Source organism: Musca domestica, unplaced genomic scaffold (assembly GCF_030504385.1).
Source record: "Musca domestica strain aabys unplaced genomic scaffold, Musca_domestica.polishedcontigs.V.1.1 2, whole genome shotgun sequence".
In the NCBI taxonomy this organism is placed as follows: Eukaryota; Metazoa; Arthropoda; class Insecta; order Diptera; family Muscidae; genus Musca; species Musca domestica.
The window spans coordinates 1,043,877-1,061,101 of record NW_026712249.1 but is presented as its reverse complement, the minus strand read 5'-3'; the positions used below and the strand labels follow the sequence as shown (position 1 = coordinate 1,061,101).

The 17,225-nt window shown below is 39.9% G+C and overlaps 1 protein-coding gene across 1 annotated transcript; it reads left to right on the top strand.

The window, feature by feature from the left end:
- Positions 1 to 699: 699 nt before the first annotated feature.
- On the top strand, positions 700 to 16,009 carry LOC101900447 (nuclear pore complex protein DDB_G0274915). Its single transcript, XM_059121567.1, has 5 exons — positions 700 to 2,230; positions 12,913 to 14,390; positions 14,450 to 14,593; positions 14,653 to 15,243; positions 15,319 to 16,009. The coding sequence occupies exons 1-5, from the start codon at positions 2,217 to 2,219 to the stop codon at positions 15,510 to 15,512; spliced, it is 2,421 nt and encodes an 806-aa protein (XP_058977550.1). The 5' UTR covers positions 700 to 2,216; the 3' UTR covers positions 15,513 to 16,009.
- Positions 16,010 to 17,225: the final 1,216 nt, after the last annotated feature.

Sequence of the window (17,225 nt, the reverse complement as noted above, 5' to 3'; positions counted from 1 at the left end):
AAACCCTTACTGTTAAATTACAGCTCATTCGGTTGGAAATTTTGCTGAGACATCGGACATACCGAAAATTCGGAGGCACCGTTACATATAACGTTATCAACCAAGTAGTTTTTGAAGTCTCATGTATACACTCTAAATATTGTAAATTTTCTCATGGATGCAGATGAACCACCTTTTAATTTTTTACCAATCAAGAATGTACTCTGCACTTTATAGGGTCTTTGGCGAATATTCGAAATTGAGGAGTTCTCATAAAACATATGTATACGTCCTAAGAAATACAACGTCTTTGTCAAGTTTTACTTCATTTTTATCTAGCTCCAGAATTGTAATTCCAAACTTTATAGCGACTCGAATATCCCAAGAAATTTCCAAAAAAAAGCAGCACACTTACGATGAAACCAAAAAAAAATACAAAACTTCTCGGAGAGCCTTAATTTTTATGGAGAGTCAGACAAAGTTGTAACACAAAGCCAAGCTTGGGCCAACGAAAATGTTGTCTTTGTGTTTGTATGTGTGTGTGTGTACTTCAGCCAGTGTATTACAGTACATTGACGAGTTACAAGGTACAGCAACCAACCACCACTACCAACAAATCTACCCGCAACTGCTACTACCACCACGAACACCAAAGCAACTAGCTCTGTGGCCAAAGAAATCCAGTGAAGCGCTTAAAGCTGAGCATTTGTCTTGCAACAACAGGCCGTCTAAGACGCAACAAGTCACCGCACCAGCTCCAAAGTTCCAACATAAAGTACGAAACATTAACCAGCCGACAACCACTTTCCTGTAATTTGTTCACAAAACGGGTTGTAAGCGACAAGCGACGCGCAAATCAAAGTTTCGACTCGGAATTCAAACGATTCCAAACTCGGATTGAAAATCGCCCACAATAAAATTACATGCTTTAGACTTCGACATCAGTCGTTCAAAACAAACAAAAAAAAAACGCCAATAATCACAGCTAGTGGACGGACGTCTGGCTAAGGAAAAGCAAAGGAAACCTTTGACTTGCAGAACTTTTGTCGCCCATTTGATCTGCATTCCTTGGCAGAAACGGGCCATCGTGCTCTGGCAAAGTGACAAACAAACAAAGTGGCAAAGTGTGGTGGAAAGATAGGTGGTGATCGGTGATCAGCAGCTGTTGGTCAATTGGTCGCTCGATTGGAATTTAGTGTTAATTTCATAATCAAAGTACGCGCCCGACCGGTTGTTCGGACTGAAGTCTACCACTCTCGATCGGAATGCCAGTTGGCCTTTGAATGTTGGTTGGTTTGCTAAAAACAAAAAAGAAAAAAAAAACATAAAATAATAAATAAAATACAAAATAACCACAGCGAATAAAAACCCCATCATAAAAGACATCTAAAGAAGCAAGAAAAGAGCAATAGCAACAACAATAACAAAAACAAAAGCAAAAAACCAAGTGGAAATAGTTAAAGTTGATCCAGCATTGGGCCTGTGGTGGTAGTAAATAAAGTAACGACGCTCTGCGATTGTCGTGATCTCGTCTTGGCCTGAGCGTAGCTAGTCGGCTTTGCTTGAATTGCTGTCTGGCTGAATGGCTGGTTGGCCGTCTTGTTGTGTGACTCGTTAACGGATGCAGTAGCGGACTGTGTGTTTCAATGAAATCGCTTTTCGATATTTAAAAAGCTCATCATTTTGCCATTTCTCGTTCGGCTGCCAAAGAAATCGAAAGTGAGTGCCAGGCAAGCGCACCACAAAACCGAACTGCCAGACTAAACTATAACACAATCTGCCGACCGTCGCGCAGTGCATCTTGATACAGTGCAAAAAAATAATAAGAAGACAAAAAAAAAAAACAAAAAAAAAATCAAAAAAAATAAATAAAATTGCACACTCCAATACAAAATAAAAAGTCAATGTCTGAATCTGAATCGACGGCACCCATAACCCCTCCAACTCACCACCTCCAGTGAAACTACCAAAAACGATAAATATTTTTGCTGTTTGAAAAACATTTGACGTTCCGTTATTGACAATTGGCAATTGGCGATCGGCAATTTGCAATTGTCAAAGTGAAAGTACGAGCACGAGTACTTGAGGAGACCGCAGCAACCGCAGCAACGACAACGGCGTTGTTTCCTTTCCTTTCGTTGACACGAAGACGAGCAGCACTCACTAGTAGCACAGGTGATTCCGCAGCAGCAACTAGTTCCAGCCGCTAAACCTGCCGCGTAGACTACACTCCGAAAATGATTTTCAAAACGTAAGTGATTTCTATTTTCCCTCATTCCGCTTTTCATGTTCACAGCCATAGATTTTCTCCCAACCGTGATTGATTTGTTGCAATCGAGTGTGGAAACATCAAACATTGATTTCAGCTGCAGCTCGTCTGCATCTCCGCTATGGCCGAAGTGAAGGATGCATCTTCAGCGTGCAAACGGGGCTAGGGGTGGTCGACAAACCAAACATAACATTACCCAATGTTTGGACATGGGCATGGGGATGAGTCTGTGGTTTTTCCAGCCGCTTTAAAAGCACTCATCTGTTCAATTGAAGCAGCCACCATCACCACCACCATCATTCATTCATTCAGTCATGCCACACGGAATGGTGGCAGTGACGCATGGGTGTATCGCTTCAGGAAAACAATCTTCGGATGGTTGTAAAATCTTTTCCAAATGCCACCATCATTTCTTCTTCGCTTTGTCTTGTTTTTCGCTTGGCAGTTTTGTTTTTCCTTTCTTCTTGTTTGGCAGAGCGAAGAACCAAAACTAGTGCGACTCGTAATTAAATTATACCACTGGCAATTAAGCAACTTTGCCTGCTCCACCGCACTCAGCTGGGTAGCGTAACAAGCCCACATCTTCCAATGACATAACATCCGTCCCCGCCGTGAGTTGGTCTCGTTCCTATTTAGCTCCGTCAGGTCTTAAGCAAAACGAGCCAGCCACATGCCATCCATTCATCCATCCATCCGACGGACGGCCACCATTCATGGTGTTGTCTTATTACTCGGCTATTACCATGATTTTGAAGTTGTTTTTGGCATTGTTTTGTTTTTTTTTTTTTTTTTTTTTTTTTTGCTATGGAAATAATTCGGGCATTACACTTGTCATTATGATATGTTCACATTTGGCAGAAGGGGGGATTTTCCAACACCGGTGCTGTGGGTCTTTCTTATTTACACCCGAGTTATATCTGTGAGGGTTAATGGCAATAAAATTGCAGCAACAACAACGACAATTGCTTTTCATACGCAATTAACTTTAAATTGACACCACGCCCTCCCTTTACGAGTAAAGATATACCCACACAGGTGTCAAGATTTGCGAATGAAGATCAAATAGGACTCGAGAAGTGAGTAAAGGAGCAAATTTATACTCAAACATTTGGTAAAAAAAAATTAATAATCTCAATATTGAGGCATCAATGTTTCTAGGCACCAAGACCTTATTTTTCAAGTCGGCATTCGATTCACTGTTAGGGACCCAAAATAACTCATTCCTAGCCATTACGATAATATAAGTTACCTCAAATGTCTGTTTTGGAAAGAATATTCAGAGTAAGAATATTCACCTTTTTTTCGACTGGCAAGTAGTTGTAAACGTCAAAACATCCAACACCTATACAACGTACGTAAATACAATTAAATGTCATAAAGTGTTACTCTACTGTAATTTCCGATACGCAGTCGTTTTCTGGTTGGATTTAAGTGTATTTTTATAACTTGGCCGGTCAAAGTGGATTACTTTCCTAAATAAACTTTCGGTCCAGAACTTGACACCCAGTGTTGCAAACAAGCCCCGCTTATAATGGCGGAAAGCTTCCCATATTATCCTGCAACTTGACATAATGTTTTCTTCAATGTATACTTTAATGTATTGATATTGATTGAAATGCAGTGCACTTTTTGCTGTTATTTTTCTGCGATGCTGTTACCCCATCATTATCTCAAAATTATACTTTGGAAACAAATCTCATATTTGACAACAAAAAATGTTTAACGGCAAAGAAATAATTGCAACCATAACATTTTGTTGTTAGTGTTTTAAGGTTTTTACTTAAAAATGCATAGAAAAAACTAAATTCGATAAAGACAGAAAACGCCAAAGAATTCGCAATGCTTTCAATAGTCGTAACTTATTTAGAATGGATACTTGCGGAGATCTCCATTCGTTATTTAATCGCCTAAATCCCGTTCTGACTTTAATCAGATTAAACGTTGACGTCGAAAATGATGATAATCCCAAAAACGTATGTACAGTGTCATGACCTATAGCAAATATTAGATGGGAAAAGGGGGTTGTAGTAGGTGTATCGTTTTTTTTTGTGGACATGCAACTTAGAGGTGTTTATATCAGATGAAATGGGTTTTAATACCCTCCCAACATATTTCCGAAATTTATTTTAACATAAATCGGATTCCAAATCCTTCAAAAATTTAAATTTCTAAAATGAAGAATTAGATATTTAATGCAGCGAACGAAACAGATAACGTACCCCTCACACGAAGTCACAAACTTTAAAATTTTTGTTCAATCGATTTGTACTCCAAAACACAAAATAACGGACAGACGTGCCAATGCCAGAAGTACACAAACAATACGATTGTTTCAATGTACTTCGGTTGTTAGTTGCCGAACTGTATCGTTTGCGAACGAATCGCTAGGAAACGTTTCCAATCGTTTGTGTGCGAAATGATGACAGCTATAATTAGAGTTGTCATTTTAAATTTTGTTGTCGATCCTTTTTCCATTGAATAATGGATACAATGAATAATATAGCATGGTTTTGAGTGAATATTAGTTTCTACTTTTTTTTGTAATAAGTTCATATACAGGGAAACGTTTGCAAACGTTTCCAATGAGTTTTGTATTGTTTCGTTTACAATGTTGCGTCATCCAGCTGAGTACATTTCAATTTTGTTTCTGTTTCCACTCATGTTCGCAAACAGTATAAAATAAAAAAAACAAGTCCCCTCATCTTAATATTGCTTTTGTAACGCTTCGTACTTCGGGAAAATACAGAACGAAACGATTGCAAACGTTTGATGTAGTTCATTTTCGTACGCTGATTGATGGCAATGCTGAATGTATATTATCTGAAAATCTATATATATAAAAGAAAGTTGTGTTAGTTACTACGCTTATAACTTAAGAACCGCTGGACTGATTTTAACGATCCATACAAATTCGGAATTGTCTCCTCTCCGAAAAGGATAATATCCAAAAAAATCGCGTAAAAATGTGATATATTAACATTTTCATTTTGACTTTTGAAATGTACAATAGTAATGTTTTATTTTGCATGATTTTTTTCTATTTTGACTTACTTTTTTCTAATGTACATTTGTAGTGTTTTTTATATTTTATTTTTGAATTCAAATATTAATACCAATTTATTTAATTGACTTGATTTCTTGAGAAATGAAATTGATGTCGAGTTACATGGAAGTGTAGTACCGAATTATGTGGTGGCGAAACGGAATAGATGATGTCGAAATAATTTAATGGAATCGAATTTTAAAATAGAAGTACATTCTATTGATAAACTATATACGGATCTTTAAACATTTGCTGCATTTGCTTTGCATCAGCGAACAAGTTAAAGATTTTTTCAATGTGTTATTCTTCTTTTGTCAATTTTTTTTCAATTTGTATTATCTAATTGAATTCAGTAAATTTTTTATGAACAAAATAAAGAATAATTTTTCACTATATACAAATTTTCACCAAAAAATGAAATAAGTGGGAAATACGATGTTAACTGACTCTACCTTTCAACTCCAGGGCCGACATCGTGTTTCAGCTGGAAGATGCGAACACATTTGAACAAACAAAAATTACCTAAGAAGCCTAATGGGCCTCATTTCAAAGCGTGGAACTACATCTTTCCTGTCACAATAATCCGTCCAATGTACAATCAGAAAAATACCGAATATAAGGGTGGAAAATAGTAGAGCGAATGGGACTCTTAGTAAGAAAAGGATTTCTATCCTTCCAGAAATTCTTCCCAAACATTCAAGATACCTTAAATCGCTTTTGCAGGTCATAATATCGATCATAACTGACGGATTTCATATTTATATAATCATCGTATGATTTAAGCTATTTTTGGTGTCTTGGTCACTTTTTTAATATTTTGTCCATTATTTGGCATCTTTGTTTCTAAGGAGGTAGAGAACCTCTTCGCATAAAGTTTGAAATTTTCAGAGTAGGGCCCATTTAGGTCTTGACCACATTCATTAATTGACTTGGCTAAAGGTTGTATTTATGCTACCCTGGGGTAGGGAACCATCATACAGATAATTGCCACATAGGAATTTATTTAAGTAAAGTCCCCACCTTGGAGTATCCCCAAGTCTACTTTCACATCTAATTGGTGGTCAGAAAAAAAAATGTTGTTTTCTATTGAATTTGTAACCCCCAAGAGAATATTGGTTGGGCCACGTTTTGGTATAACCCTTATATAAATGTATCCCTGACCTGACAGCTGTAACCGTGGTCTTGGCCCTGTTTTTCAACTGATTTGGCCATTATTTGCTGTATTTAGGCTACTTTGTGAGTAGAGAACTATCTTACAGAAAAATGTCAACATACGTAAATATTTTGGTACAGTCCCCATTTGGGGACTTTAATGCGCAACTTGAGGTGCTATGGTAATGGGTGTAAAAGCGTAATTAACTTTAACTATTCAGAAATTATTTTGCCCTCCTTCAAAAGTAATTTATTTCTATTTGGTCGAATCAATATTTATATTAAAATTTGTTCACCGTTATGAGCTAGATTTGTGAAATATTATGCTATGCAAAATTTGCATTAAAGACTAAAACTACGGGCCGGCAACGCGGACCGGGCCAGCTAGTAATTAAAATATTTAAACTATTGCCAACATTTTCACATCGGCCACAAAGCAGATCATTTAGCTGTTGATGCAGCTGATAATACTGTAAACATTTATAAACTCTAAATATCTCAACTGCCAAAATTGCTCTCATCACTCGGTCTCACTGGCTGGACTTTGGGGCTATCGAACAATGTTTTTTAGTAATTTGTACAAAAATCAATGCAAGTTATTGGATTATCGTGCACACCTATTCGTGTTGCCTCAATTCAAAAACAAATAAATCAAGAAATCGGAAATTTAGGTGTTCCTAAGGATTTCTAAGGTAAATTAAATTCCTAAAAATAAAACAGTGTTACATCCAAATCGCTTTAAATTATTATATAGCGTACCATGGTAATCTGTACCGTACGATGTGCATATGTACACATTAGATGTCGACAAGAATTCCAACACCTGTTAATTCCGTTAGTGGCCGACAAGTTGATCATTTGATCGGATCATTACCATGCCGTGAGGGCAAACATATTTCTTTGTCTCAGCTACAGTCGTTGATGTTGTTGGTGTTGTTTGTTACCATTCGTATACCGCATCGCGTCACTGACTCACACCTCTTGCTGGCACCAACGGCCTTGATTCAATTGTGTTTTGTAACACGAAAACGACGTTAATTTAAGCCAACGAACGAGGCAAAAACATCATTTCACTAATAGCTGTAATGTGTTGTGTGTTCAGTGACGTGACAAAAACGCTTTGTCAAACTACATTGACTTCGCTGGCAAGGCTTCGCTTCTCCAGCAAACGACATTTCTCTGCAATTGGCCAATTAAAACGTTTAACCTTTGGATGGTGATTGGGCAACTTTAGAATGTTTAACTTAAAAGATAAACAAATGAATTAATGTTTACACCTGTTCAAATTAATGCCACTTGACCGTCAATGTTCCCCATGGCCGAGACCATAATTAGACAATTTAAATGGCGCCCAACGTTGTACAATTGCAATAAATCAATAAATATCACCTTTGATCTATAAATACCACGGTTCCATGTGAACTGTTTGTGTATTCAAAATGTTAAACATTAAAAATATAATATGGCTATTGTTGTTCAATACTACTTCCATGTTGTACCATTTCAATTTGGGGAAATTCCACACAAACACGGGGGAGTATTAGAGGAAATAAAATGTCTCAATACCTTGCCATATAATTTACATCCCACAGACACCAGCATCGAAATCTTGTCTTAAATTTGCCAAAGTTTTAGCATTTTTTAATAATTGACGACATTTGGGTTGTCTTCTTTGAATTGTTAATTCACTGGAATTGCTAATGTCATTTCAAAACTCGTTCTGTCGAAATGAGACAAAAAAGAACAGACCACAAGATTTTAATTTGGAGTATTTTCCAAGGATGTTTACTCAGTATTTAAGTGCATAATTCGATGTTTGCTTTGCCGCTGTTCGGCCATCATAGTCAGAACAGCTTTGCTAATAAACTAAACAAAATTCGCAATAAAAAATATTATGGGAGTAACTGGTCTTTGCAAACAACTACTGATGCATCGAAAAAAAAAACATCAAATTACAAATCAGTTCGGACTTTTTTCTTAAAAAAAAAAAGTGAATAGATTCATATAAAATTGCCGAATTCCGAAAATTGTTATTGCACATTATTTGCAGGTGGATATCTGCTGGAAATTGGAAAATATTAGACTTTCATTTCACCAAGTTGAAAAATGTGATTAGGATATTCAAAATATTGCTGATAAAGCTGCTATCAATTATTAGGATATTTAAAAATATTTCCATAAATCTAAATTGACTCAATTCATTTTTTAAAAACTGAGAGAATGAAAAGTTCAAACTTGATCACATTATCTTTTTTAAAAAATATTTCTGGGAGTTCCAAATGCTTAGAATCGCTGATGCCGTTGCATGAGACCTATATTAAAGATTATTAAGACATTTAAAGATACTTTCTCTTATGTTGGAGGACAGAATTCCTCCCACTCGTATTTCTTTCAAATTGGAAGAAGATGTTCGAATATCGTCTCTCTAGCTTTGATTTCAAAGTCGAAAGAAAAACATATTTTGTTTCTCTATTACTCCACCATGACAGGACATGAATCTAACAACAACAATACGATTTTTATGACTATTTTGTTATTTCATAAAATTTGAAAGTGAGCTTTGAAATTAATATCAGCCAGGATCCACTTCCACGACGTAACAAGGAGAAACGCGCGATCAATGCCATTAAACATATGTTATGTTTCCCCTTTCGCGTTTATCATCCAAACCTATTTGGCACAGAGGTTGCTTAACTTTAAAAAGGTAAATGTCACAGAAAGGTGAATGGGCTGTGGCCCTGATTACACTACCACCAGCACCACCTCAACTGTACACTCTTATTGTGGCAGTGGGGAGCGCAAAGTGACTGTGAAATGTTGCTCCTCTGCCGTACATACCTCTGTCTGGGCGAATAAGCGCGCAAAGGGAATTCGCCATGGAAACCGGTTGAATGCCACCAGTTGTCGGCATTAAACAAATGCAAAGTCTAAATTGCACGAACGCTGACTTTGTTTGTTTTTCTGGCAATAAAATGTTAAAAGTTATTCAGTGGCTTTAACGCTTGCTAATCGTAATTAGTCCATACCTGGTTTTCAAAACCCCAAATTCAAATAGACAGAAAAAATAGCAAAGAGAAGCTTAACCAATTTGCTTTAGGAGGGTGATGAAAGATGGCACACATTTTCGACGGAAACCATGGCAAAGACAGGTAGCGTCGCTCAACTTGTTGTTGGCCTAATCAAGCCAAAAAGAAGCTGATGCGAAAAAGAAGAAACAGAAAAAGACGACGACGACGACGACGACAAGAAGCAAATAAAACTACTATTTACATCACTAATAATGATGAAGTGGAAGTAATTCAATACTGCACTCTGTAAGCTAGCTGCTACCTAACAGCAAATATGTATGTCAGCCGCCATCCGCTGGTGATCATGTGTGATCTACGTATTTGCATATGTTCAGGTTTGCAATGGAAAAGGAGCTGTGCGCATGCGTATGTTTCAGTTACTTCACAACACCTTCCACACACATACACACACACACACATCATTAGCACAGTTAAGCCACCCAGCCAGAGAGCTAGTTAAGCAGCACGAACACGAACCGGTTTCATCAATATGCGGTCACCTTAAAATCGCACTGTCGACGCTTGCGGCACAGCCAACCGCACTACAGTTAAGAAACACCCCTGACGACAACAGAAGGTAAACCACATAACGACAAATGCCATTAAAACAACTTGTCCGATCCGGTCCACTCAGCAGCATTTCAGACGAGAGCATTGGTATCCCAGTCGATCGTGTCTCTCTTAATGTCGCAGTCCCTTTCAACACACACACACACGTACACAGCATTCGACCAAGTACACACAGTACATGAACGTCCCCCACCCTTGGCCTAAGTAAGCTGGCCCCTTTTCCCCATCGTTCCCAGATCGATCGACTGGTTCGTAGACCCGGTCTGGTCTCCGTGATTATGTATAGCATTCAAGTCGACCAATAGCCTTGAGATTTAATGACCAGCCGATCGAATGGAGCTATCAGTCACAGATAGAAAAACAAAGCAAAACAGCAGACCTCAACAATTCCCGCAGTAATGCAGCCTTTGCCATTTAGATAGCCACGAAGCAGACGAAGAAATAGCAGAAGAATGGAAACGTTAAAAGTGAGACAATAAAACTGCAAATTGAAGCATTCGTTTTACATCAGTCTACTCGGAATGCCCCCCGAGTGTCCCGCTGGTGGCTAAGCACAACATGTTGGCGATTCCAAAGGCTGTAATTCAGGCGGGGGTTCTGTGGCGATCGATTTCATGCAGGAATCGATTTTTAACAAAATGAGAGGAGTTGTTTTCCGCATCATTTGCTGTGAGTCCGTCGGAGGGAAAGTACATGTGGTCGACACATGAACTCAACAACAACTTCAAGGACAGCAGTGTGTAATTTATCCTGTCAGAGAGGCAGCTGGAGGTAAACTGAACAACAATTCGGTGTCTTCCGACCACAACAGTCCCATATGTCTCTCGTTCAAATGCATTGAAGTCATTGTGAAATCGAAGCCCCTTTCGGTCATAAAAATATCAAAATACACTACATATGTATGTATGTGTCTACTTATGGGTATAGCACTCACGAAGTTCAACTATGAAATGACCAGGATAAAAACAGTTGGCATTTCAAGGTCGGTCGGTTCGAACCTCGATCATCAAGTGATTGTTGAACTGCATCGCAACGGATTGTATTTTCAAAATATACGAATGGTGGGAAGCTACGATATAGGAAGTGCACACGAACGCATCGTGGGTTTGAGTTTTTAATGTAGCTCAACATTAAATATGGGCTGTACGAATAAACCAACCGTACGTGCCTTAGCAGGACAAATCAATCGAAACAATTGCCACAGAGCAGGGCACATAGTCGGGTAGGTCTAATGCGGTATTCCCAACACCGCTTTATATTCGCATGAAAATCAATAATAATGACGACCAACATAAATGTTTAGGGTGATGTCTTATGAGAAAGATCATCTGCGAACGAAGCATTTTCGAATTAAAAAAAAAAAAAAAACATTTCGATAATCCTTCAAGATAACAAAATATTCAAGGTCAACCGACAATCTAACAAAAAAAAACGATGATTCAGTTTTTATACTCTCAGCCATATGGCTTCAGGTGGTATATATCATTTAATACGGCCAAATTTTGCCCTCATAGAATGAGACCCGATTATCTAATTTTGTTCAAACTCAGCAAATTCTAATAATTGTATGAGGTCTAGTGTGAAAATGGACAATATTGGTCCATCTATTACCTCCCCCATTGAGTATTCTCTCAGAATGGATGAACCTTTTTTTTAATCTTTACAAGTCCCATAACATTCAAAATAAGTATTCCATGTTTATTCCAATTTCGCACAACGCAACATTTCCAACTACATCAAATGTTGTGTGAATATAGAATTGATAGGCCATTACTTTCTGGTACCTCCCCCACAAATATTCAAAATTTCGAATAATTATAACTCTCATAACATGTGAAAGAAGTCAGTGATTTTTTCAATATTTTTTCAATCTTAGATCTGATGTTAATACGGAATAAGTCGATCCACTCCATCTGGTGCCTCCTCCACAAAATAATCGCATAATATTGGAACTAGATAAAGTGGAAAAATCGAATATATCAGTCCACTCTTTCTCGTTGCTCAGTTGCTCAAGTGCAAAATGTTAAAAATATATGTACAACTATCTCCAAGTAATGAAGGAATCTGGGCCGTCGCAATATTTATATCAGACTTTGGTCAGATGCTAAATGGAAAATATTTGCCCACACCTTTGGTACCATCCAAAAAGGGTCAATATCAATCCTTTTAAGCGTTTGATTTTTTGACAAAATCCTTTTCAAGACATTTTGAGTCTGTCTACGGCCAACACCAATTCGTCCAAAATTTATATATCGTGTATATACCAAACTTAGATCTGATGGCGGCTACTGGACAATGTAGGCCATCATTTTGTGGAACCTTTCCACCCAAAGATAAAAAAATTGAATAATCACAACTCTTATGAAATAAGAACCTTCCAATGATAATGGCAGCAGCAGCAGTAAAGAAAAGACCAAAGACCAAAGACGGGCGACTATTGCATGTCCTACATCACTCTGGTTATACACAAAATTAGAGATGTAGACTTAGTAAATTTAACTCTATTGTCTTTTTGATTGTCTTTAAATTTCAAATCAATATTCTCCATTTTGACAACACTCTTAGTTATCAGATGGGCTTACTGGCCTTGGATCGGCCAAGAAGACTACTATTGACAACAACTTGACAGGAAACTTAATGTTTTTACACAAATTTTGACTAGTATTCCTTTGAAATTAAATCACAATTATGTCTTTTGACTGCGAACTAAGTTCGTGTCAGATGGACCTACTGGCCGACCTTGGAGAGACCATTGGCCGAATTAAGATTTATCGACCGACACAATGATTTTTAAATGTTTCTACTAAACTCTGAATATTTTTTATTTGCAGATTTTTCATATGCCTATTGGCAACGGCATGCCTGGCCGACAACTCTGTAGAGTCATCGGTAATGTCCGATGGAGCAGCTGGAGCGGCGTTTGAAACATCACACAAACGTCCTGGCGATTTCGGCGATGAGGGCTTCCAAACTGCCCATCGAATCTCCCATTATGACGTGGAAAATATGAATCTTTTGCCGACCAAAGAGAAGCCCGAACTGAATCCCATTCTGAGTGCCCTCATCAATGAGGATGTCATGAAGAGCATTGAGGCCAAGAGGGCTATCGAAGAAGCCGAACTGGAGATTGTCAAGTCCGAAATAGCTGCCCAAGAGGCCAAAGTGAAGGCTGAAGCTGAGCAAAGTACCGAAATGCCTCTGGCAGTTCTGACAACAATGGCGCCCAGCAAGAAGGCTGCACTCGACACAGACGATGAGATCAACGTCGGTTTCGTCGACCAAGCGATTGCTTTGGACACAGCCGGTTCGGAAAATAACAAAAAGTCGCGGATCGAAATCAAAAAGGGTCCCAACGGTCAGGACTATGAATATGAATACGTCTACTATTACGAAGAAGAGGATGATGACAAGGATAAGGAGAAGGACAAGGGGGAGGAGGAGGCTGAATCACGAGGCAAGTCACGCTACACCAACATTGAACGTAGCACCGCCGCCACCCCCAGTGACAACAGCCTGGTGTCCGGCAAGGCCAAGGGTCGCTCATCCAATGTCGAGGAGAGCATCGAGACCGAACGTCTGCCACACAACACCCGCTTCCCCAGCCGCGGCAAGGCTGCTGATGTGGCCCCAACCCCCGCCATCGACTCAGTTGACTCTGCTGCCGAGAAGAAGAAAATCAGCGTCAAACGTCCCAGCCTAGAATTGGTGGACAGTGAAACCTTCAACACGGACGAGAAACAAGCCAAGGGCTCTCGCAACGCGGACGACACCAAGACCGCCATTGCCATCGAACAGGAAATGGCCGCAGCTCAAGCTACAAAGGATGCTGAAGAAGCCGAGTCTGCCAAGACGAAAACCGAAGATGACGAGGCTATGATGGGCGACGACGAGGACATCGAACAAACCACCCCCGCCATGGAGAAGGCAGCATTCGATCTGTACGCCATTTTGGCCAATGAGAACAACAACATGGAAATGACCACAGACTCCGACATGGACATGGATGTGACCACAACAATGCCCGACACCACAGATATGTATGGCGAAGAGATGATGACCACCATGGCCGAAGAGGAGCCCAGCACAACAACCACGACAACTACCACGACCACAACACCTGAGCCCACCACTACAACAACAACCACCACAACGACAACAACAACAACACCAGCACCATTGTTCGGTGGCAAACGGGCAGGACTTAATGGTCCAGGCCGTAACCGTTTCAAGTTGAAATCAGGCGGAGCATCCACTACAACAACTACAACCGAGGCAACATCTGCAGCTGAAGCACCAAAAACTGGCAAAAGTAAGTGACGTCCCTATGGGGTTTGCAGATCACTAACATCTCCTCCATTCCATTTCTAGATCGTTTCTCGCGTCCCTCAATTGGCGGTCGTACTCGTCCTGGTGTTAGAACCACAGCAGCTCCTGCTGCCGAGGAGCATAACGAAGAAGAGGTGTCCGTCAAAGAAGTGAAGCCCGTCAGTTCTGGATTCGGACGTAACAAGCGTAAGTAGTAGACTAGGTATTTAGAGCCTTCATTCACATGCTCTGGTTATCATTTACAGCTCGCAATCGTTTCAACCTCCGTGGCAGTACCACTACCTCAGCCCCCTCAGCTAAAGACGATGACGATGCTCAGGAAGAGACCGTCTCCAGCACCACTGCTCGCGCTGTTCGCGGCCGTCCCACCTTGAACTTGCGTGGTCGCAGCCGCACAACCACCAGCAAACCAGCCCCCGCCGAGGCCGATGCTGCCAATGACAGTGAAAACACTGTAGATGACAAGTCAGCCACACCCGCTGCTGCACCCACGAAGGCGTCCCGTTTCAACATCAACCGCTCGCCCGGCGGCCGCTTGCCAGGTCGTGGTAAGCTTGCACGCACCACAACCGAAGCTCCAGCCGCTTCCGACGACTCGGCGGCCGACAGCAGTCATCACAACGACGTCAAGGGCGAGGGAGAGGAATCGGCTGACAAGCCCGCTGAGGAGAAACCCTCTGCCAACTTGGGTGGTCTCAATCGCCTCAAATCTCGCCCACGCCTAGGTGGTGCCCACCCCAAGACTGATGCTCTCAAGCCAAAGGCAGCTCCTGCTCCACCACGCAAAGTCAATCCATTGCTTGCCAAGAAGCGTGTGCTAAGCACAACAACGACAGGTAAATTCCGAACCATTTCATTCAAATTTATTGACATTGACACAATATCCCCACCCCGGTCCACTCTTTTTGTAGAAGCAACAGCTGAAGATGATGCTGCATCGTCGGAAGATGGCGACTCCAATGAGGAACATGCTGCTGCCGATGCCAATGAGGAGCAGAAAGAAGAGGCTCCCGCAGAACCAGAAACCACAACAAAACAGCAGCCACGCGGTCTGGGTCTCCTGGGCCAGAGAAGGCCCCTGCGAAAGCCAGGCACCCTATTGTAAATAATCTCACGCTCACCCTGAGCACCCAAAACCACTACTAAATGCTCATGCCTGTCTTAAATACTTTTACTCTTACTTTGTATGTATGTATGTATGTATTTTTATATTATTAATTATGCCTCCACCTCCGTCACGCCCATCCCCTCCCTTGCCTCTATTAAGCCACCACTCACGTCTCGAGTGTGCCAATGATCCATGGTGATGTCTGTGGCCAGTGCTCGATTCAACTCAGAAATCCGCACCACCGCCAGAGACAGACGACGAAGTTCTGGACACATTCTCCGCCTTTCCGAACTAAATGTTTGAATATTTTATTACGTTAAGTCGCTTAAATTAGGTACGAAATATGAATCCCTAAATTGTCCTTTGTACGTTTTCGATATGCCACGTTATGCGAGTGGGCGCGGACAATCCGCGGTGCACTTGTCTTGTAAAAAGTTTGTTATAAAATTTATTTTGATTAATAAAAAATAAAAACTAAAATACACAAATTAAAATGATGGTTGGGTAACGTAATTGGTAGATTGGAGGGGCGTTTTAAGGACTTGCAGGAGACCACTTATTATTATGTAAACCTGCCAGCCAGCCAGCCAGCCAGTGTTCAAATCCCAGCATGATGGCTTTTTAATTATTGCTGCTGTTGTTCTGGGTACATTGGACAAAAAGGTAGAAAATTTGATCAATTATCAGAATTGATATATTTCTGTCGAATGTCGTCGACAGTCATCCTCAGGGAGACAAGCAAAAAATCTCGTTAGTGACCCAAAAAAATTATTCAGACTTCGTTTACAACAGTCTAACAATAAAAAGAACAAGATCTATTTTTAGTTAGAACCAATAAGGAATGATCCAAAGTCAGATAGTGTGGACTGGACTGGACTGGACTGAATGGAACACCACACCACTCGGCACAATTAGCAAATCTTACAGTAATCAATGGGGGACTTGTGCAACTGCTCATTTACCCAAAGAGTGACAAAAAAAAGCCTTTATTGAATTCGCAATATATACTTTTACGAAATTTACTTTACCCTGCTATTAAATATTTGCGTACGTATCTGTAGAACTCAAGAAGTTATAGATTTTTTGACTTGGAATTTGGAAAGAGTCAAGGAAACATTATATTAGGCCTATGAAGCACATAAATACTTCAAACCGTACTGGATCTGACATCGTGTTGTGTGTCAATGTATTCTATACATGAAGTGTGAAAGTGTGAAAACCAAATTCATTGAGAAATCAGATGGTCAAAAACTAAAAACAAATATCAAATTGATTTTGATTTGTCCCCACTGTGCCGCATGTAAAAATAATCTTATTGTAGATAATGTTTTAATTGCTAAAGGAGAAAACTGGGAAATGTTTGTCCAAACCGAAAAGTTTATACCCTTCAAAATTGGACTTCGGATACAAAACACAAATTTTCAAATAAGATTTTCGGAGCGTTTTTGAAGATTAGACCGGCGATTTTTCCAAAAAAAAAAAACCAAAGCTGAACAGTATTCCAAAACATCGAAATTCAAAGTTAAAAATAGAAATAGAAATTCAGCCGAGCCTGGCTGTGGGATTTGATCCGCGGACCTCGGTGTGTAGCTAACTAGAAGTTGACGTCTCAACGTTCAGAGCCATTAACCATGCTATAACAGGTGTATGCATTGAAAGCAATGAGTTGTTGTGGACAAATACAATACATCACTACATAAACAAACTTCG

Excerpts from the sequence above, each read along its gene's own strand:
- LOC101900447 (XM_059121567.1), top strand. Across the intron at positions 14,391-14,449 it reads AGCACCAAAAACTGGCAAAA|ATCGTTTCTCGCGTCCCTCA; the intron begins GTAAGTGACGTC and ends TTCCATTTCTAG. Across the intron at positions 14,594-14,652 it reads TGGATTCGGACGTAACAAGC|CTCGCAATCGTTTCAACCTC; the intron begins GTAAGTAGTAGA and ends TATCATTTACAG.